Raw genomic sequence first — 23,911 nt, 5'->3', positions numbered from 1 at the left:
ACCTATGCAGTCACTTAAAAATGTGCTAGAATAATATACCACACTTAGTGGTTATATATGACTTATCAAAGAAAAAAAGAAAACATATATCTCCCCCCCCCCCCCATCCCGGATGTAGTTTACATAGTAAAGACCACCTAGGCACTGAGGCCCTCAAATATGAGCATCATGGAGCTGCAGTGTAATTTAACATTATTTCCTGTATTGTATATAAGGCAAAAATAACTTTAAGAGTTTGTTCATCATTCATTGATAAACAGTTCCACTTATGGGTTCTGTTACTGACAATTACACACAGGCATCCCACCAGCAGATTCTCAGTGAATCGGAACTTGCAGTCTTCAAATACGACATGCATAGGATAGTTCCTCATATTTTTAATAAGCCCATTTTTCTTGGTTGTATCTCATTCTCCTCAAGAAGGTGCAGCCAACTGGGCACAGACAGTGGCTCAGTACCTAGGAAAGTAAAAAGGGCTGGCATTTGATCCGGGGTGAACAACTTAAAGAGGACAAGATGATCCCAGCTGTATAGCGCCCCCTGGGCCCGATTCAGATCCAGGAGAGGTTTCAATCCTCTCAGCATAGCAACTTTAGCCCTTGATAGATTGGACAGGAGTAACCTGAACTCATATTCTACTTGACCCATTTACCATGATACGAAAATTGTGTACTCTGCACAATACGCGTGTGGGTGGCAGAGGGATTGCTGAGTCCTGCAACTCTATGCACCCAATCCAATAGGCTCGTCCGAAGGTCTCTCCCCTTATTCAGAATTGCTGAGGCTGTAGTCTTTAGATTTAGAAATAGCCTCAGGAATACCACATAATCTGACATTGTTTCTCCTGGTTGCATTGAGGTGGCTCTGCTGTAGTTGCTATGCCCAATATCTGCTGCTTGATAGTGTCCACTTCCAGCCTAAAAGCCTTCTTATTCTCTGCTGCCCAGTTATTCATATCAGTTTTAGTAAGGAGGGCTCTTACCATGGATTGAAGCTCCTGGGTTGAAACTGCCAAAGCAGAGTCTGTATGCTCAGCCAACCCCACTTGCAAGGATACAGGCGGCCATGCAGAGGCAATTGTGGGGGAGACAGATTTTCACCCAAGACTGAAGGGCTTTATGACATGAGCGTTGCCTGAAACTTCTTTGCGGCCATCTTAGTGGGAGATGGTCTCTGGTACAGTGGGAGCAGGTAATAGCATGGCCAGTGGGGCAATGTATCCCTACAAATCATTCTGGGATGGATTGCAGGCAGTTGTCTTAGACCTCCAATGCCAATAGATTAATTCCCCTGGATTCTTCTCTGAGTGCAGGCAGGGTTACATGGTCAGCACGGACCTCAGAGCTTAGCTCACCTAAACCTGGACACAGCCCCCCTGGAGCTTTTTAAATGTTTAAATGCATTGTGGCACTTTTTTAATACACATATGCACTTTTATTAATATGTGTTTTGACATTTTTGTCATTTTGTAACGCACATTTTGGTGCTTCTTTGAATGCATATTTTGGTGCTTTTTAAAGTGCATTTTGATGTGGTTTTTATGTGCATTTTGGAAAAATGCACACCTGCTAGCCACTTCCGGGGTTCCATTAACAATTAATGGCACTGCAAACACATTTTGCATGAATTTCCAGAATGCACACAAAAACGTGGGTTAAGAAAATGAGCCAAAATACATGTTAAAAAAACTAACTTATGACTAACTTATGCAAAAGGTACAGTGCCTTGAAAAAGTATTCATACTCCTTGAAATGTCCCACATTTTGTCATGTTGCAACCAGAAACATAAATATATTTTATTGGGATTTTATGCGATAGACCAACACAAAGTGGCACATAATTGTGAAGTAGAAGGAAAATGATAAATGGTTTTCAAATTTTTTTACAAATAAATATCTGAAAAGTGTGGTGTGCATTTGTATTCATCCCCCGAGTCAATACTTTGTAGAACCACATTCCGTGCTGCAATTACAGCTGCAAGACTTTTGGGGAGATTTCTCTACCAGCTTTGCACATTTAGAGAGTGACATTTTTGCCCATTCTTCTTTGAAAAATAGCTCAAGCTCTGTCGGGATGGATGGAGAGTGTCTGTGAACAACAATTTTCAAGTCTTGCCACAGATTCTCAATTGGATTTAGGTCTGGACTTTGGGCCATTCTGACACATGTGAATATGCTTTGATCTAAGCCATTCCATTGTAGCTCTGGCTGTATGTTTAGGGTTGTTGTCCAGCTGGAAGGTGAACCTCCACCCCAGTCTCAATTCTTTTGCAGACTCTAATAGGTTTTCTTCTAAGATTGCCCTGTATTTGGCTCAATCCATCTTTCTATCAACTCTGACCAGCTTCCCTGATCCTGCTGAAGAAAAGTATCACCATAACATGATGCTGCCACCACCATGTTTCACGGAGGGGATAGTGTGTTCGGGATGATGTGCATTGTTAGTTTTCCGCCACACATAGCGTTTTGTTTTTAGGCCAAAATGTTCAATTTTGGTCTCAACTGACCAGAGCACCTTCTTTCACATGTTTGCTGTGTCCCCCACATGGCTTGTCGCAAACTGCAAATTAGAATTCTTATGGCTTTTTTTCAACAATGGCTTTCTTCTTGCCACTCTTCCATAAAGGCCAGATTTGTGGCGTGGATGACTAATAGTTATCCCATGGACAGATTCTCCCACCTGACCTGTGGATCTCTGCAGCTCCTTCAGAGTTACCATGGCCCTCTTGGCTGCTTCTCTGATTAATGCTCTTATTTCCCGGCCTGTTAGTTTAGGTGCATGGCCATGTCTTGGTAGGTTTGCAGTTGTACTATACTCTTTCCATTTTCAGATGATGGGTTGAACAGTGCTTCATGAGATGGTCATGAGATATTGGTTTATAACCTAACCCTGCTTTAAACTTCTCCATGACTTTATCACTGACCTGTCTGGTGTGTTCCTTGGCCTTCATGATGCTGTTTATTCAATAATGTTCTCTAACAAACCTCTGAGAGCTTCACAGAACAGCTGTATTTATACTGAGATTAAATTACACACAGATGGGCCCTTTTTTCTAATTAAGTGACTTCTGAAGACAATTGGTTCCACTAGATTTTAGTCAGGGGGATCAGAGTAAAGTGTGCCCAACACACTTTCTAGATATTTATTTGTAAGATATTTTGAAAAATATTTAGCATCTTCTTTCCACTTCACAATTATGCGCCACTTTGTTTTGGTCTATCAAATAAAATCCCAATAAAATACATATATGTTTTTGATTGTAACATGACAAAATGTGGAAAGGGGTATAAATACTTTTTCAAGGCACTGTATGAACTGTTTGTTTAGCTGCCAGTAACACATACGTTGCCAGCTTAAATTGGTATTTAGTAAGGCAAGAAATTCCACGGGTCCCTTGGGAAAGAACAGGTTAATAATGTTTGTAGGCGTTTAGGGCTTTTGTCCAGAACCGGGAAAGCATAGGTCCACCAAATGTGGTAAGCATCTCCCAGAATGGCACATTCCCTGAATAGGTGTCGGTGGCAGAAGGGTGAAGATGCGCCAGACAGGATGGAACCAGGTACCACTTCATGACCGTTTTTAATTCCATGGCAAGGATATTAACTGAAAAAGAAGCCAGTGTGGTCCAGATCTGTGACCCCTGTCTTTAGTGCTTTCAAAATCTCTTTCCCACCTGGAAAAGAGCAAACATGTGGCACAAACACCTAGTGCATTATCCGAGGCTTATTTAAAAAGTGAAAAGGACGAAAACATACTCACAAACATAGCAAATGCTTGTAAAGCTTTGTAAGACAATGGAGATGGCCACAACAATGGGCAGGCCTAAAAACAAAACGCTATGTGTGGTGGAAAACTAACAATGCACATCATCCTGAGCTGGATATCTTAAAACCCTACACATGGGAACCCTCCTACATCTGGGTTTCCTTAGACGTCTGCTCCCACTATGCATCCATTCCCCATAATGTAGGCCTGCGAGCTGTATCTCATTTCCTAATGGAAGACCCCTACCTCAACACCGAACAAATCAACTTCGTGCTCGTAGCCACTAAATTCTGTCTGGAACATAATTACTTCACATTTGAGGGTGACTTCTACCTTCAAATCCAGGGCACAGCAATGGGAGCCAACTTCGATCCCATTTATGCAAACCTTACCGTGGGAAAACCAACATATTTGGTTCCACAACTCCTATAGTCAACACCTGGTCTTCTACGGTCGCTAATTGACAACATTATTATCATCGGGGATGGCCCCCCAACATCCATACTCAAATTTGTTGAGTTCTGTAATTCTAACCTGTTTGGCGTCACCTTCGCCCATCCAGCCGACCCCTCCAAACCTTGCTTTTTAGATCTCGAATTGACACATTGCAACTCTGCCATCATTGCCAAAAACTACCACAAACCTACCACAGGTAACTCATTACTTCATCTTTCCAGTTGTCACCATCCAAGATGGATTCGGAATATCCCTAAGAGCCAATTCCATCGCCTCAAACATAACTGCACCAAACACCAAGCGTGGTCCTCAAAAACAAATTCCTTGAGAAGGGATACCCAACCAAGCTCAGTGAAGAAGCCTACTCTCATTACCTTAATGAAATCCTACCCACCACCAGAAACTATCCCGAACCCACCATTATATATGTGTGTAGGGGCTATGTGATGCATACATGTGTATGGCATTGGGGTATATATATATATATATATATATATTCACCAATTTTTTCATTATTCCCCTCCGATCGATTTTCCGTTTGTGCGTGTTCACACATGCATTTACATATACATGCGCCAACGCATCACATACCCCGCATCATAGCCCTATGAGAGACCACCCTGTAGATCATCCACTTTATTATATTATTCTATGCATTGCATATGAGTGTGTATGTGTATATATATATATATATATATATATATATATACTGTATGCATATATATATATATATATATATATATATATATATATATACATACACACACACTTTTTAACCACACTCTATGTATTTTTTGTTATTTTTTTCATTTTTATTTCTATTTTTATTATCTTTTAATTATTTTTATTATTCTTTACTTTTTATTATTACCCTTATTATATATTTTTTATATTCTATATTTTTTTTTTGTCTTTTTAGTTTTTCATCTTCACAATCTCACTCACTCTTCTAATCCCACTCTGCTTTATCATAAATTTGGTCCACGCCATACCACATTTTTGGGTTGCCATGCCCTTTGCCAACATATTATTATTACCTTTATTCCATGATTTCCGGCATTCCTTATCACCCCACCCCCCTTTTTTCCTCTGCATGTGCCTTCTCTTCCCCCCCCCTTTATTTGCATATAATTCTATATTATTATGAATTGTGTTAACCAAAAAACATTGCCGCCACTATGGAAAGAACCACACTAGAACATTATGCCAGTTACTGCTGTTTTACTGTGTTAGCCGGTATATGCCTCCCCTCCGACGATGCTCTGATCCCTATCCACCAATCCAAGCTGCTGACACTTTCCCCCAGCTGCCAGTCAGAGTGATATCATCCTGCCCCCACCGGTCTTCTGCCTATAAAACACCAGAGAACCCGACAGCCAATCAGGCCTGAAGAAGAAGCAAGTGCTTCGAAACGTGTCACCTGACCCTGTTCCTGCCCTGCCATTGGTCGCCCGCCGAGGTCCCAACTTCCTTGCGGTCCTCTCTGGTTTTGGCACCATTTTCAAAAACTTTCTGCATTGCTGAATACTGATGGCTGCATCTCTGCTCATCCTGCATCACCAGGATCCATCTTCACATCACTGGTAGACTGAGGGCTTACCAAAGGCATTCCTTAACCATGCTATTATACTTCTTACGTTTGTGAGTAGTTTTTAACCTCTTATTACCAATAAATCTTTAACTCTCTACACTGAGATTGGCGCCCCCTTTTGTCCGAATTATCTTCCATGGCTATTTAATGTGATGGTTTTGCAGCGCTTGAAGAAATGGTTTAAATTCCTTCCGCCTCAAAAGTGTTTGTGGGTCTAGGTCAGAGAAAATTTGTGACTGAAAAATCAGGTCTCTCTTGGACCAGGCCGCTTGCATAATGGCTTCCTTGGTCTTGTAAAGGTGGGCTTAACTATGATGTCCCAAGGAGGTCCTTCAGGTCTCTCCGGGCCCAGGGTCCTGTGGATTCTATCGAATTTCAGTCTCTCGATTGGGGTTCCTGGGATGAGTTCTTGTAGCAAAGCAGTGACTGTAGAGTTTAAGTCCTCTATGGATTCAGGGAGGCCTCTGATCTGGAAGTTTCCTCTCCTGCTGCGGTTTTCCAAGTCTTTGAGTTTCTGAAGGGTAGAGGCAAGATCTTGCTTGTCGTTATCGATCAACAGAATAGCTTTGTCCATTTTATGTTCAAAGATAGTCAATACGGGATCCTATGTCTCTTTATTTCAGGAGTGATCTTAGTCGTGAGTTGTTCTGTTGCCATATTTAATTCTTATTAAAGAAGGAGTTTAGATTTCTCAAGGAGGGCTGAGTCTTGAACAGCCACCAAAGTGGGATCTGTTACTTGCGCGGCAGAGAGGTTATCGTTGAAATAGTCATCCAAGTGGAATATGAAGCTAAGTGAAGTGAAGGTTGTGGAGAGGCCATTTTAGATGAAGGCCATTTAGCAGGAGCTGCTGATGTCTTGAAGGTACCTGAAGAAGATATGGTTGGTGTATGGTGTAGTGGTAGATAATTTTCCTATTGTCCCAGGGGAAGACAAGGGAGCCTGAAGGAGGGATTACCCAAATACAGTAATAGGAGTTGGTTGAGATAGCTCCAGTGTCAGAGTCCAGCAAGAAAAAGAGGCAAAGAGTTATGTCAGCAGAATGGAAAATAAAATTAAAAAGTGGAAAAGTGCACAACGACCAAGGGCACAGAGTGATGGCAGCATCTTCTCTTTCAATATAGAGCAGTTCATCTGTGAATTCATGATGCCATCAATGAAATGCAGCTCCCCAACACCAGCAGCACTCATGCAGCCCCACAGAAGGACACTGCCACCATCATGTTTCACTGTAGGTACCATGCATTTTTCTTTGTACTCCTCACCTTTACGACACCATAAAGTTTTGAAGTCATCAGTTCAAAAAAAATCTTTCCAGTGTACAGAGTCCCAGTAGTCTTCTTCTTTTTCAGCATGGGCCCTGGCAAATTCTGGGCAGGCTTTTTTGTGCATGGGCTTTAGGAGAGGCTTCCTTCATGAACGATACTCATGTATACAATTCCTCTGCAGTGTACGCCGTATTGTGTCATGGGAAACAATCAACCCAGTTTGGCTTTCTACTTCTTTAGCTAACTGCAGTAAACTTGCATGGCGATTTTCTTCAACGCTTCTCATCAAAAGATGCTCCTGTCGAGGTGTTAACTTCCGTGGACGGCCTAGACATCTCTCTGAGATGGTTGCAGTTAAATCTTTGCTAAATTTTTGTATCACTTCAGTATTCTGACTAACAAGTAAATCTTTGCTGATCTTCTTGTATCCTGTTATTTTCTTTCTCAGGCCTTGTACCATGTTGTGCCATTGCTGACGGCATGAAATGGGAAGGGGTTCTCTTTGTTAAGTAACGGCCTTTTATAATCAACTGTCTGCTGGACATCTGTTTAATGAATAATTAAACTCACCTGTAGTTGAATTCTTGTTAATTAGGATTTTGTTGTCTAAAATTTAGCTTTGCTCCTATGATTTTGTTGGGATGTATTAATTTTAGCAACATGGTCTTGAATGAATTTGATAGGAAAAATATTTTTTTGTGTGTGCAAATTAACAAATCGTGTTTGCAATCAATGGCCCGCATTTATGGGAATATATATACAGTATATATATATATATATATATATAGTTATTATTTATATTAATTTTTAACCCCACTGGTGCTGATATTAGGAGAGAGAAGCCTTCTTCCTCACATCACAGCAGTTTCTTTCCCAGATTTTCCATCTCTTGGCTGGAGAAGCTGAGACAGAGATATCTTTTACAGACATGGCCAGTGAGATTTTGAGATCTCATCTTCATAAATCGGCCACCTCTGTAAAAGTGAATGAAGTGTGTCTTGTGATGAGAAGTGAGCAACATGTTCTCTGCTCCCTGTCTCAGCTACATAAACTGGCACACATGAGAGATCAGCCAAGATCATAAGGATCTCAGCTTTTCTCTTTTATGAACGGACACCAAAATCAGACAAAAATCCATGAAAATTGCATGTTCCTGGGATCAAATATGGCCAGTGCGGCTGTCACAGGGTAGGTTCATAGATGGTTTTCAAAACACAGAGAGGGGGCCACTATGCAGAGATCTGTGGGCACGTGGTGATGCTGCTAAGAGGACAAAAAAACTCCACCAAGGGAAGTATGTTAGTCAACACAATATCACCTCATGAGGGCACACAGTGGTTCAAGACCACAAAAGGGTAACAGAAATGGGGCAGCCCCTCGGTATAGCAAAAGCAGTAACTTGCACGTAAGCAACCTTCATCTAAAATGACAGAGGCTGCTGGGCATTCAAAGGGCATAGTATGTGCAAACAGTGCTGGTGAGTCATGTTAGACAGAGCGTCAGTCCTCTGATGATGAAGGGGTAGCTCTGGACGCTTCCCGATTGGAGGCAAAAGATCTGGGTCTAGAGATCCTCTGTGGTCTTGGGGAGGGCTGGCAGGGGGCCATCAATGCTCAGCAAGGAATTCAACCAGTGCAGTACAAATATGACCGGCTTGTCTGGAAACTGGAAAAAGGCAGGGAGTTGGTCGGGTGTAAACAGCTAGAAAGAGGCACCTTGTTTACACACAATTAGATGGAATGGGTGACCCCCAGCCGTAAGATACAGTACATCTGCAGATTAGCAGTGGTTTGCATTTTATGGGTCTGTCTGGAAGATGTTGGGGAGGACCCAGCTAATAGCTCTGTTGAAGTCAATTGGGCCTTTAGACTAGGCTTGGCATAGAAGTTACACTTTTACAGAACAGAAATGCACTCTGGGCAGAGTGTAGAAGCAGAGGCTGCTGATGGGAATGAATCTGGCTGTGTACCTTGTACCCGATGCACCCGATCCAACTCCAAGTCAGCAGTTGGGGGCTTCACCAGCAGGTGATTTAGAATGGTGACCACGTTTGTTCACAAATCATCACCCATAGTTGCTCCAGGAATACCTCTCAAGCGTAGGTGATTTCTTCAGATTCTGTTTTCCCCATCTTCAATCCATAGCTGCATGTTGATGAGCTGGCACTAAAAGCAGCCTGGGGCACATCCAGGGCAGAGAGCCTAGTGTCCACCCTGCAGAGGAGGATTCTAATGTAGTAATTCTTTCTGCTACGTTGTCAATCTGCTGCTTTAGGTCCTGTATTTCACGGAACAAGGAGTTCACTATGGAAGACGCCATTTCATGGATGTCCTGTTTTGTGAGCAGATAAGCTATCAAGTCCCTGAAGACTCTATCATGGAGGGGCACTTGAGTTCTGAAGCGATAGAATCTGTTTGGAACTCTGCTCCTAGGACCAGGGTTAAGATAGAGTCTGGGCGAGATATAGGTATCTGTCGTCACTCCAACCATGGACTTGGAAGACTTCTTACCAAGAGCAGGCCTTGTTAATCTGACTCACGGTGGCACCATCTTAGAAGGTTCCACAGGTAGTGGTTCAAGGGTTTGTCATAGCAAGTATTGGGAAATCTCAGAACCTTGTTGCTCCGTCAGCTGCTGTAGGGCAGTTTCCATTTCTTCGGCATAGAGATCTGTTGGCTGCAGGGTCCAGACTAGCTGCCCTAAGCTGTGGTCTACACAGAGCTCCCAAACAATGTCCTAGCCACACCCCCATGTGAATGTTACTTGACACAAATCTAAATATTGTTACTGACCAAGTACACCCATTCATAGTAATTGTATTCCTTGATAGCAGTGGCCTCTTTCATAAGGATAATGCACCCTGCAAAAATTGTTGAAGAATAGTTTGAGGAACTTAACGATTTTGGGGTGTTGAATTGGCATCTAAATTATCCAGTTCTCAATCCAATCACACATCTGTGGGATGTGCTGGAAAAAAAGTACACTCCATGGAGGCCCCAATTCCAGGGCTTAAATGATCTGCTACTGATGGCTTGGTACCATAAACCACAGCATACCTTCAGAGGTCTAGTGGGATTCAAACCAATGACCATAGCACTGCTAGGCAGAAGTGCTAACCACTTAGCCACTGTGCTAACCATTTATTTTATTTGATTACAGCATTTTCAAGCTTTTTGGGGCCATCATTAATGCCTGGAAAGGAAAAATGTCTAAAATGCATCTATGGAATTGGGATTCAGTTGTAACAAAACCAAGGGTGCTAGATAACATATATTAAAATTGGTCAAACATTTAAAATACTTACGGAAAGCAGCAAGTCCCATTAGGGGAACCAGCAAAGCATAATTCCATTTACTCCCATTTCCATCTTCATTAGGTTGGATATTCCACTGAGGTGGATTGTTCAAGTTATTCATTGGTATGGACCTTAAAACAAGCAAACAAAATGATGTTACACAGATCAAATAATGATTAAATAACATTTCTGCAGCGCTCCTATAGTCTATGAAATTGCATTTTCTGATCTTCTTTCACTTTCAAAACATTTTTTTTGAGAAATGTAAGGAGTACAATGTGTGACTTTGAACACAGATAGAAGGGCAATATCAGCAACTTGCAACTCAGTAGCAGCCATACATCAAGCAGAAAAATGACAGCAAATAACAGAATGGAATGTCAGAGGGCACATTAGTCATGCCGTAACAGAGGAACAATGTAAATAAAAGGAAACAAAACCTTTGCGCCCATACTGGAGAACCAGGCGCTGACGGATATATTCCCAAAAGTATTGGGAAACCTGCCTTTACACGCACATGAACTTTAATGGCATCCCAGTCTTAGTCCATAGGGTTCAATATTGAGATGGCCCACCCTTTGCAGCTTCAACTCTTCAGGGAAGTGTTGTCTTGTATCAGGACGGATGACGAGTGTATATTTATAAATGTATTTTCCCGCAGCAATTAGTCCAACAGTTCTTTTCTAGAGAGATGCATTTAATCATCTCAGAAACAGTTCATAAAACAGAGGTACAGACAAGGCAGATTCATGCAATAATCAGAAACCTTCAGAGAACCCCCTTTCTCCTATCACTCCTTCTCCAGACACCACTCTCTCCTGTCACCACTTTTTCCTGTGTCCTTTCTCCTGACAGAACTCAACCAAAAAAACCTTCCCTAATGTACACCTTTTCCCACTGACCAAAGTGTCGAGCAATCTGATTGGTTGGTTTTATGAGCATGTTTGATCTTATGTGTCTAGACCTAGAACAGCTATATGCATAGATTTTAATTAAAAAGTTAAATAGATACTTCTTGTCTTGTTTATGGCAAAACTGCTCTCTTCACCATAAACAAGTACATTATGAATATTTAAGACCTTTCCCAATCTAATCAGACAGACTTGCATTTACAATGCTGGTAGATTTGCAAATAACCTACTCTGAAACTCCCCCTGACTCTCCACATATCTACCCAAAAACAGGTTATCCCAACATAACAAAGGGTAAAACGCATACCCCTGAAAAACAACCTCACACCATAATCCCCCCTCCACCAAACTTTACACTGGGCACAATGCAGTCAGGCAAGTACTGTTCTCCTGGAAACTGCCAAACCCAGACGTGTTCATCGGATTACCAGACAGAGAAGCATGATTCATAGAGCAGTGGAGTACCAGAGAATGCCTCTCCACTGCTCTAGAGTCCAGTGGCGGTGTGCTTTATGTCACTGCATCCAACGTTTTGCATTGCATTTGGTGATGTAAGGCTTGGATGCAGCAGCCCATTCCATGAAGCTCTGTTGTTGTGCTAATCTGAAGGCCACATGAAGTTTGGAGGTCTTTAGCTATTAACTCTGCAGACAGTTGGCGACTTCTGCGCACTGTGCGCTTCATCATGCGCTGACCCCGTTCTGTTATTTTACATGGCCTACCATTTCTAGTTGCTTCCACTTTGTTATAATACCACTAACAGTTGTAAGCTCCGAGGAGCAGGGCCCTCCTATCCCTCTTGTATTGAACTGTATTGTTGCTGTATTGTCTCCCATTATATTGTAAAGCACTGAGCAAACTGTTGGCGCTATATAAATCCTGTATAATAATAATAACAGTTGGCCATGGAATATTTAGTAGCAAATAAATTTCATGGATGGACTCCATTGAGAAGGTTGTCCGAAGCACCCCAGCCAAAACCTCATGTCTCAGTGCTCATAGCAGTGTATAACTGGCTATTGATATAGAAGGGTGACCATACTGGATCCATATTTTAGGAAATTTCTCATGCGTATCTAAAAGAATACTGGAAAGCTTTTCATTAGTGAAAAATATTTCTAGGCAGTGGACCTCTGTAAAGGGTATAAACTGTTGTTTCCAAGCTCTTGCTATTGTTTGTTTCACTGCCAGTAGTACATAGGTGGCCAGTCTGAACTGAGATTTGGGGAGGCCCAGGGGTTTCAGGTGTAGCAGGTCATAACACGGATCTTTTTGGGAAGGGGCAAGTTAGTAATGATTGTACAAGTTTAAAGAACTTTTGTCCAGAACTGGGAGAACATGGGGCATGTCTACCATATGTGGAGGATGTCTTCCCTAAAGCAGGGGCCAGGAGCTGATGTGTGAAGAAGTGCCAAATGAGATGGACCAGGTACCACCATGAAACAGTTTTAAAAGCCGAGTCAATTGTGAGGATATTGATGGAACAGGAACTAAGTGTGGCCCAAATTTCTGACCAGCTTCCTCTGTCTTTAGTGTTTTTAAGGTCCCTTTCCTCCTGTGAGACGTAACCATGGTTGTTAGGGTTTTTGAGGTTATTCAAATGTGAGTAGAGAGTAGATATGTGTCTAGGAGAGAGACGCATCCGATGACAAATGTACTCGAGCAATGATAGTTGAGTTCCCAGGTCTCTATTAGCGAGTACTGAAGTTAGCCAATGCTTGATTTGTAGAAATGGAAAGAGTTCAATGTTGGGGGACTTGCGACCAGTGAGGAATGAGTGGACGAAGTGGAATTTGTGGGAAACCCACCAATGGAAGGCATTAGGGGACTCCAAACCTGGAGAAAACCGTGGGTTGCGTAAAAGGAGGAGGGGCAGGTGTGGGGCAATTAGACCACTGAAGTATTTGGTGGAGTCATACTCAGAGCGAATGGGTCATTAGGGGGCTAATGGATGCAGTTCTAGATTTTGGGGGAAGCCACAGAAGTGAGCGGGGAGAGACCGGAGAGCAAGAAAGCGTTTCCAAGGTGAACCATAGAGGAGAGAGTTGTGCAATGTAACAAGAAGTCAGAGAAGCGATTTGAGCGGCTATACATTTGTGAAAAATTAGGGACTCCCAAGCAACTTTGTTTCCTGTGTATAAGCATAGTGTGTTTTGAGACCCAAGACTTTTTGTTGGCCCAAACAAATCTCGGGACAGGTCTGATCCTTCTTTCAATACATTGATTATATTGTGAATTACAAAATCATATTTCTGCACTTTAAAAAGTTGTTACTTCTGTCTACGAGGAGGTCCAATGAAAGAAATTATTGAAGGTCACTAGGCTTCGAGATGTTGGACCTACCTATAAACCTTCTAATTTCATACAAGTAATATCAACCTTACAGTGAACCTGATTAAGATCATGTGCACATTTCACAAGTCCCTTAAATCAATTGTTTTAAGCCTTTTTTGCTAAACTTGCACTTATGAAACTATCTGAGCCCTCGATAACCTCCATAGTTGCAGAAATTTCTCTGTTGTAAGTACAACAGGCTAAAAAAACACTGAAACTAAAGTTTTACTAAACCCACAATAGTAAAATCAGTCTGTATATGCAGTAAAGTATGCTTGTTATACTCACTGTGGAACCTAGGGGGTTAATCCTCTGCATTGTGTAAAAACGCTGTTTGATCCTGACTTCTCTGATCTTCCCCTTTTTCCAGTGTCCCCCTCCTGGTATTTTGTGTGGAGTATATTGTGTGGAGTCACTCTGAACATTGCTGGAGAGGTTTATTTTTTCATGGGAGAGTGCATGTGATCAGCACAGGGCCAATCAGCACTGTCCAGACAGAGGTCAGGGGTTCTGCATCCTCCTAGAACAAAATTAAATCTCCTCCTACAAGCTTTAACCAGTGCTCGGCTGGACACTGATTGAAGTCACAAGACTGCTCTAACTGCTGATTTGAAAACGGTATTCAGCAGTTTATATTTACTAAAATAATTATACCTCCATGTTCTGTTTACTGTGGGAGACCAAACATAGTGAATGCAGGGTCCTGGGTTTAGTAAGACTTTAAAGAAAAAAAAAATCGGACTTATGTTTCACGGCTGTCTATTACCAAAAATTCTTTGACCTCCTCTCTCCACGTCTTACTAAGTTATTTATGAGCTCAGAAAAAAGGTTCTTCCCTTGGATAGGGCTTACTCCTATCTGCAGTCTGCATTATCCCAAAACCTGGCAATAACAATACCCCCTGGACGAAGCACCCCCCACCATCTCGTTGATTACATGGATTTTAAATTGGTAGCCAGTGATATGCACGACAGCCTCGGATGTCCTGGGTCTCTGCCTCCTTATTGGCTGAGACAGCAAGCAGGAGCCATTGGGTCCTGCTGCTGTCAATCACAGACAGTCGGCCAATGAGGAGAGAGGGGCGGGACCAAACGAAGGCTCCGTCTGTGAATGGACACACGGAGCAGCGGGTGCCACCATAGCAATTTGCTTGCTGTTAGGGCACCCAACAGGAAAGAGGGGCCAGGAGAGCCCAAGAAGAGGAGGATCCAGGCTGCTCTGTGCAAAACCACTGCACACAGTAGGTAAGTATAACACGTTTGTTATTCTCCCAAAAAAAAGAAAATGAACCTTTAGAATAGCTTTAAATATTATCAAGAGAAGCAGCCCCTGGATGTAAGCAAACACTTAAAATGAAGAAAAAAAAAAAAAGAAAAAGGGCCCTACTCATACTAGCAACTGTGATAAATATGTCCTCTAATGCCAAATAATGTGTGCTATTAGACTTAAAAAAAATGTGACTGGTACTTACAATTAAAAGTACTGTATCAAATAAAGGTTAAAAAATTACAACAATTATCATGGAAAGACATATTATTTCAGAAGTGATCCAAATTCTTTAGGCTCAACGCATTTCAAGGACTTGATCCACTTCTTCAAGAGCCATATATATTCTCTTTAATACTGATCTAAACAAAACACATAATCATTATCATTCTTCATCCTGGTTTAAACATCACAGAGTAAAAAATCATAACCACTTGACCTCCAGAGGATTTATCCCCTTTCCTGACCAGGCCATTTTTTGTGATACGGCGCTGCGTCACTTTAACTGACAATTGCCCGGTCATGCAACGCTGCACCCAAATTAAATTTATGTCCTTTTTTCCCACAAATAGAGCTTTTATTCGGTGGTATTTGGTCGTGTCTGTGGTTTTTATTTTTTGTTGCTGGTCAAAGCGTATATGTCTCCAGTCTTTAATATACGCAGGGGCACTTGTTAGGAATGCCCCCTCTCCCAGATTAAAATTTGAAACTGCGCTGATATACACGGCATACATTGCGGAAAGGGAGCATAAATGTGCCCTTTTCGCAGACGATATCTTAAAGCTGCTGTCTTTCCTCATTACCTCTATCCCTAATTGTTACGCTTTTTTACGACCACTCTCATTCATCTTATGCCTTAAAGCAAATCTCACAAAATCACAGGCACTAAATGTCTCCTTAGACAATCCTTAAACAGACTTTTGTATTTAAATGTCAATCCAAGGCCCTACCTTATTTGGGAATTTTTCTAAAACCTTCCTTGCACACCCAAAAGAATTATCCCCCGTTGTATAGGATATTCTCTGATTACCTAGATAAGTGGAAAACCAACTCTTCATCATGGTTAGGCAGACTGTATTCCCTAAAAATGTATATTTTTCCAAGGATTTTGTATTTATTTTACACTATCCCAGTTGCGATACGAATGCCTGATTTTAAAGCATTTCAAAGAAAATGTTATTTATATGGGGAGCTGAGAGACCTAGGGTGAATAGATGCACTCTTTATACTTCCAGATTGAGGGGGGGTCTAGACCTCTGAGCTCTGGATTTGGTAATATACTACTATGCGGTACAGCTGAATTAATATACCTTTAAATGTTGCGCTCCTTAATACCACAATATCAAAATATTTATATCCTTCCTATAATGTTAAAGGGATCAATATTAATAAGTGACCAAGTTATATAAAAAATATATTATACCATCAAACCAATTTAATATATATAATAATTTAAATTTAAAGAAATATTTTATACAGAATCCCAGTAGAGAAAGTAGCCACAGTATGGATAATATTCAACATAGTACATTGAAAAACAGATCACTGTTCAATCCTAAAAATCAGGATAATACATATATTAATATATTTAAGAAATTGGTAACAGAAGATATTGAAGCCCTGAAAATTAAAACATATAAGGGAGAATCTGATATAAATAGAGGAATCAAGGCCCTAAAAAATAGAAAACATTTAGTAATAAGACCAGCTGATAAAGGGGGAGGAATAGTCATATTATCTAAGAATTCATATGAGACATCTATGATCAAAATGTTAGAAGATAAAGAAACATATTGTAAATTAAATAACAATCCAACAAGATTATACAAAAAAGAACTAATTAAGCTAATAGATTATGAAAATAAAAAGGGTATTGTGGACGAAAAAGAAGCTAAATATTTGGTGCCATCAGTGAGTAAAATACCAATTATATACTGTATACCGAAAATACATAAGGATATCCAAAATCCACCTATTAGACCATTAATGGTATAGACTCACTAACATCTAGAGTGGGCCAATACATCGATCAATTTTTACAGCCTCTGGTAGAAAAAACCAGAGCCTACATTAAAGACACTAAACATGTGATTACTACTATCCAAGGATCACATTTGAAATGAAATGTAAACAGTGCACATGGCAAGCCTGATAGAGTGAGAAATGAATTTCAACTTGGTGACTCAGCTGCCTTGTGAGTCATGTTTGGTTGCTATAGCAACTCACTCAGTCATAGGAAGGTGAGAAGGGCTTTTCTAAACACACTGCTCCAACTTCACTGGCGATTGCCATATTCAAACACTTGTAGTTTTAAAAGTATAAATGCTACTGCGAAGAGCATTATATTGTGAGAATCACAAGAAACAGACCTAAATTTTGATGTATAGTATGTCTCTGAAATATTAAAAATGAAGGCACAGTCGCAGTTTAAAAATGTCCCTTAAAATTTCAGGTGGCTATGAGTGAAGTTTCAATGAAAGTCAATGGGAAGGGTGAGTTGCAAACAAATGGTGGACATTTTTAGTGACAGCAGGGTTAGCTGAACGTTTTGATATAAGATATGTGTAGGTGGGCTTGAAAATGACAGAGTGATGGCAGTTTACATATCATGTTCTGATTTTTCCTTCCACACTGTAGCTTTGTCACTTCTCACTCTAGTTGCTCCATTCATTCCTATGGGAAAATTTCACCACAAAAACCGCGATATTTCGTGAACAATTCGGCAAAACGTTCCACAAAGTAATAGCAATCCGATCGGGAACAATCCGCACGTTTTGATATATTACTTGTCTTTGTAGTGTAAAAACTGTGGGAGGAGTTAGCGTGGCAAATTTGGCTATAATAATAAGAACTAGAAAATCTACAATTTCTGGGGAAATTGTGTGAAGTGTTCTTGCCTGCAGCAGTAGTCTACAACTGGAGTGGGCGGAGTAGCCTTGGTCACTCTGCTGACACAGCTGGGTTGCTATGGCAACTCACTCTAGTGCAAGGTGAGAGGAATTTTTATAAACACACTGCTCCAACTTGCTCACTTCACTGGTGTTTGCCATTTTCAAACGCTTGTAGTTTTAAAAGTATAAATAAAAGGGAAAATGTCACCACAAAAACCGCAATATTTTGTGAACCATTTGGCAAAACGTTCCACAAAGTAATAGCAATCCGATCGGGAACAATCCGCACGTTTTGATATATTACTTGTCTTTGTAGTGTAAAAACTGTGGGAGGAGTTAGCATGGCAAATTTTGCTATAATAGGAAGAAGAACTAGAAAATCTACAATTTCTGGGGAAATTGTGTGAAGTGTTCTTGCAGCCAACCCTTACCAAACGATTGATGAAATGTAAGCAGTGCACATAGCAAGGCTGATAGAGTGAGAAATGCATTTCAGCTTGTATTTTGCAGCTCACAGTTAGCCTCGGTGACTCAGCTGCCTGTGAGTCATGTTTGGTTGCTAAAGCAACTCACTCAGTGACAGGAAGGTGAGAAGGGCTTTTATAAGCACACTGCTCCAACTTGCCAACTTCACTGGCAATTGCCATCTTCAAATACTTGTAGTTTTAAAAGTATAAATGCTACAGCGAACAGCTTGATATTGTGAGAATCACAAGAAGCAGCGCTAAATTTTGATGTATAGTATGTCTCTGAAATATTAAAAATGAAGGCACAGTCGCAGTTTAAAAATGTCCCTTCAAATTTCAGGTGGCTGTGAGTGAAGTTTCAATGAAAGTCAATGGGAGGGGTGAGTTGCAAACAAATGGTCATATTGTGAAAACTATCAGGACTATGGCTTAGCCGTGGACATTTTTAGTAACAGCAGGGTTCGCTGAACGTTTTGATATAAGATATGTGTAGGTGGGCTTGAAAATGACAGAGTGATGGCAGTTTAGAAATCATGTTCTGATTTTTCCTTCCAAACTAGCTTTTCTCTGCTGCCACTGTAGTTGCTCCATTCATTCCTATGGGAAAATTTCACCACAAAAACCACGATATTTCGTGAATGATTTGGCGAAACATTCCACAAAGTAATAGCAATCCGATGGGGAACAATCCGCACGTTTTGATATATTACTTGTCTTTGTAGTGTAAAAACTGTGGGAGGAGTTAGCGTGTCAAATTTGGCTAAAATAAGAATAAAAACTAGAAAATCTACAATTTCTGGGGAAATTGTGTGAAGTGTTGTTGCATAATATTGCAAGAATCACAAGAAGCAGAGCTAAATTTTGATGTATAGTATGTCTCTGAAATATTAAAAATGAAGGCACAGTCGCAGTTTAAAAATGTCCCTTAAAATTTCAGGTGGCTATGAGTGAAGTTTCAATGAAAGTCAATGGGAAGGGTGAGTTGCAAACAAATGGTGGACATTTTTAGTGACAGCAGGGTTAGCTGAACGTTTTGATATAAGATATGTGTAGGTGGGCTTGAAAATGACAGAGTGATGGCAGTTTACATATCATGTTCTGATTTTTCCTTCCACACTGTAGCTTTGTCACTTCTCACTCTAGTTGCTCCATTCATTCCTATGGGAAAATTTCACCACAAAAACCGCGATATTTCGTGAACAATTCGGCAAAACGTTCCACAAAGTAATAGCAATCCGATCGGGAACAATCCGCACGTTTTGATATATTACTTGTCTTTGTAGTGTAAAAACTGTGGGAGGAGTAAGCGTGGCAAATTTGGCTATAATAAGAAACGGAATAAGAATATATTTGTGAGATAACAATAAGTGTTCTTTGCAAGAACACTTAATAAGAATATATTTGTGAGATAACAATAAGTGTTCTTGCAAGAACACTTAATAAAACTTGTGAATGGCTTTAGATTAACAGCTGCAAAATGAGGAACATGTAGAGTATGTGGAGAGGAGAGGGGGATGGGATAAAAAGCAATGTCTGGGCAGGGTACATGCAAAATTCACATATATAGATAGCGATTGGGTTTGAACACATATAGAAACACAACAGGACAGGGAAGAATGATGAAAAAAGGAAGCTTGAGGTGATTGTAGCCGTATTAGTGCATTTGCAACAGAAACAATTGAGTACTGTCCGTGATACTTTTTTTATTTGCACCAACAAACAATTTTAGGGACAAGCTTGCGGGGAGTGTCCCCTTTTTCAGGTCCAGTACTTCTTGGACCTGAAGAAGGGGACACTCCCCGAAAGCTTGTCCTCAAAATTGTTTGTTCGTGAAAATAAAAAAAGTATTACGGACAGTACTCAATTGTTTCTGTCTGAAAAAAGGAAGGAAATTCAAAATTATCGATAATGAAAAAATAAAAAAATTAAAAGTGTAATGAAGTTTAGTAAAGAACATTATTAAATTACTTGAAAAGATGAGATGAAAGATAAAAAATATAAAAAATAAAATAATAATATAAAATAAAAAATAAAATATAAAAAATGTAGAGGAGCTATAGGGATGAGGGAACAGAATATATATATACAGGTGAAACTCAAAAAATTTGAATATCGTGCAAAAGTTCATTTATTTCAGTAATGCAACTTAAAAGGTGAAACTAATATATGAGATAGACTCATTATATGCAAAGTAAGATAGTTCAAGCTGTGATTTGTCATCATTGTGATGATTATGGCTTACAGCTCATGAAAACCCCAAATCCACAATCTCAGAAAATTAAAATATTGTGAAAAGGTGCAATATTCTAGGCTCAAAGTGTCCCACTCTAATCAGCTAATTAAACCACAACACCTGCAAAGGGTTCCTGAGCCTTTAAATGGTCTCTCAGTCTTGTTCAGTAGGAATCACAATCATGGGAAAGACTGCTGACCTGACAGTTGTGCAGAAAACCATCATTGACACCCTCCATAAGAAGGGAAAGCCTCAAAAGGTAATTGCAAAAGAAGTTGGATGTTCCCAAAGTGCTGTATCAAAGCACATTAATAGAAAGTTATGTGGAAGGGAAAAGTGTGGAAGAAAAAGGTGCACAAGCAGCAGGGATGACCGCAGCCTGGAGAGGATTGTCAGGAAAAGTGTCAAGGTCCTACCTTTCCTCAGGGCTTGCGCTGCTCCATGTGCTGGCATCCATCATAGGTGTCTGTAAAGCATTGTGGGATCCTTTATGCTTTCAGCCCTCTGCGGCTCCTCCCCCAGGAGGTGGCAGCTTATCACATATAAGTCTGCTGTTTGTAGCTGTCCATTGCATTTGTGTCCTGTCTGTTGCACAGCAGCAAGCTCCTGTTTAGTTTCTCATTGCTCTCCTGGATACCGACTCGGCTTTGGCAAGACTCCTTCCTGGCTTCTGACCTCGGCTCTGGCGACCATTCTTCCTGGCTTCTGACCCCGGCTCTGGCAACCATCCTTCCTGGCTTCTGACCCCGGCTCTGGCGATCATCCTTCCTGACTTCTGATTCCAGCTCTGGGGACCATCCTTCCTGGCTACTGTTCTACCAAGTCATCCGCTGTTGCTGTTGGACTTGCATAGACTCTGTCTTGTTTTTGTATAATAAACCTACCTTTAATTGCACCTCCTTGTGTGTCTGGCTCCTCGCTCCCTGACAAAAAGGCCATTCAAAAGTGTTGGGGACTTTCACAAGGAGTGGACTGAGGCTGGAGTCAGTGCATCAAGAGCCACCACATACAGACGGATCCTGGACATGGACTTCAAATGTCGTATTCCTCTTGTCAAGCCACTCCTGAACAACAAACGTCAGAAGCGTCTTATCTGGGCAAAAGAAAAACAGACCTGGTTTGTTGTGGTCCAAAGTCCTCTTTTCTGATGAGAGCAACTTTTGCATCTCATTTGGAAACCAAGGACCCAGAGTATGGAGGAAGAATGGAGAGGCAAACACTGCAAGATGCTTGAAATCCAGTGTGAAGTTTCCACAGTCTCTGTTGATTTGAAGAGCCATGTCATCTGCTGGTGTTGGCCCACTGTGCTTCATTAAGTCCAGGGTCAACGCAGCCGCCTACCAGGAGATTTTGGAGCACTTCATGCTTCCTTCCGCAGACGAGCTTTATGTGGATGCTGTCTTCATTTTCCAGCAGGACTTGGCACCTGCCCACACTGCCAAAAGCACCAAAACCTGGTTCAATGTCCGTGGGAATACTGTGCTTGATTGGCCAGCAAACTCGCCTGACCTGAACCCCATAGAGAATCTTTGGGGCATTGCCAAGAGAAAGATGAGAGACATGAGACCGAACAATGCAGAAGAGCTGAAGGCTGCTATTGAAGCATCCTGGTCTTCCATAACACCTCAGCAGTGCCACAGGCTGATAGCTTCCATGCCACGCCGCATTGAGGCAATAATTGCTGCAAAAGGGGCCCCAACCAAGTACTGAGTACGTTTGCATGCTTATACTTTTCAGAGGACTGATATTCTATGTAGAATCCTTGTTTTATTGATTGCATGTAATATTCAAATTTTCAGAGATTGTGGATTTGGGGTTTTCATGAGCTGTAAGCCATAATCATCACAATTATGACAAATCACAGCTTGAACTATATCTTGCTTTGCATGTAATGAGTCTATCTCATATATTAGTTTCACCTTTTAAGTTGTATTACTGAAATAAATTAACTTTTGGACGATATTCTAATTTTTGGAGTTTCACCTGTATACTGCCATTTGTAAACGCTATAACGTTCACATAAACCACTTAATATACACGTATTGGGATGGTTTTTTTTAGCAGACATGTAGCAGAGTACATTTTGGCCTAAATTTATGACGAAATTAGATTTTTTAAATTTTTTTACTGGACACGTTTAATAGAAAAATGTAAAAAATATAGTTTTTTTTCAAAATTGTCAGTCTTATTTTGTTCATGGCGCAAAAAATTAAAAACACAGAGGCAATTAAATACCATCAGCTCTATATGTGGGGGAAAAAGGACGTAAATTTAATTTGGGTGCAGCATTGCTTGACCGTGCAATTGTCAGTTAAAGTAATGCAGCGCCGTATCGTAAAAAATGGCCTGGTCAGGAAAGGGCGTAAATCCTCTGGAGGGCAAGTGGTTAAAGTGATCTAACACCTGTAGACAGAAAAGACAAACTTATTTCAATGCTGTGTATTTCTGATGCACTGCCAGCTAAAAAAATACAACAGATAACCAGACAGGCTATCGTATGTACTCTCCAGCTCCTCAGGATATGCACAGTCAAAAGGGAAGTCAAGGGAACTAAGACAGCAACAACCAAAGGAAATGCTTCAGGGGTGCAGCCCTCCTCAGACGGGGAGATCAGTCACTAGATAGAGAATAAACAGGTGGCGCACACACCTAGTTCATTATCCAAGGTTTATTGAAAGGAGTGAAAAATAAAAACCATACTCACAGACGAAGCATGTATCTAAAAAGCATTTTCATAATGACAATGGCCACAACGGCAAGCAAGGTGTTCCAACTGTCAGGGCGGTCAAATGGTTGATGCGTTTCGGGGACAAATCCCTTTCCTCAGAGCTACTGACCAGCCTGTATGAAGGTCAAGCAGTAAATAACCATGGCTAAATGCCTTGGGAGCAGAGCTCCACCTCCTCTACTTCTTATAAGGCGAGGAGTTGGAGGGGGTTATTTAAAGTGCAATATTTGGTAATTTCTATAAACGCATATACATAAATATATACACATACACATATACATAGATACATACACGCACTGAAAGCGCGAATAAAAAATTAAAAAATGATATATACATGAAAGCATCATTTGCAAATGTAAACAAATAAAAATAAATATAAAAATAATAGTAGTAGTAACACTGGCAACAATGATAAAAATAGAGGTAAAAATAATATTAGTAAAAATCATAAAAATGAAGATCATAAGACTAGTGAGTAGTAGATGATTTGCAGTTCAGAGTGCCAAGTGTGGCTGTAGACTATATATATTTATTAAAATATCATTAAAAAAAAAAGGAAAAATGGGGATAGTAAAAAATATGAAATAAAAAGTGTGTCTATGGGTAAATGAATGTTCTTTAGGAGGCAATGGTCTGGTGAATTGATAAGAAATATGAATATGGTGTAGATACCTCTAAAGCAGATGTGTAGTGGATGGATGATGGG

At 40.6% G+C, this 23,911-nt stretch overlaps 1 protein-coding gene across 2 annotated transcripts in view; it reads right to left on the bottom strand.

The window, feature by feature from the left end:
* Window positions 1-23,911, bottom strand: part of CCDC127 (coiled-coil domain containing 127) — a 79,825-nt gene that overhangs the window by 18,857 nt on the left and 37,057 nt on the right. For both annotated transcript variants that reach the window (XM_089654545.1, XM_089654546.1), the window contains exon 2: window positions 10,385-10,506. In XM_089654545.1, the coding sequence (XP_089510671.1) occupies window positions 10,385-10,496 (112 nt within the window). In that variant the 5' untranslated portion in view covers window positions 10,497-10,506. The remainder of the gene's footprint in view (window positions 1-10,384; window positions 10,507-23,911) is intronic.

The sequence above is a fragment of the Staurois parvus genome, unplaced genomic scaffold (assembly GCF_062004578.1).
Source record: "Staurois parvus isolate SC_StPar_1 unplaced genomic scaffold, SC_StPar_1.0 ptg000775l, whole genome shotgun sequence".
Lineage (NCBI taxonomy): Eukaryota > Metazoa > Chordata > Amphibia > Anura > Ranidae > Staurois > Staurois parvus.
The sequence above is the reverse complement of the archived record's forward strand: the minus strand, read 5'-3'. Positions and strand labels throughout refer to the sequence as shown.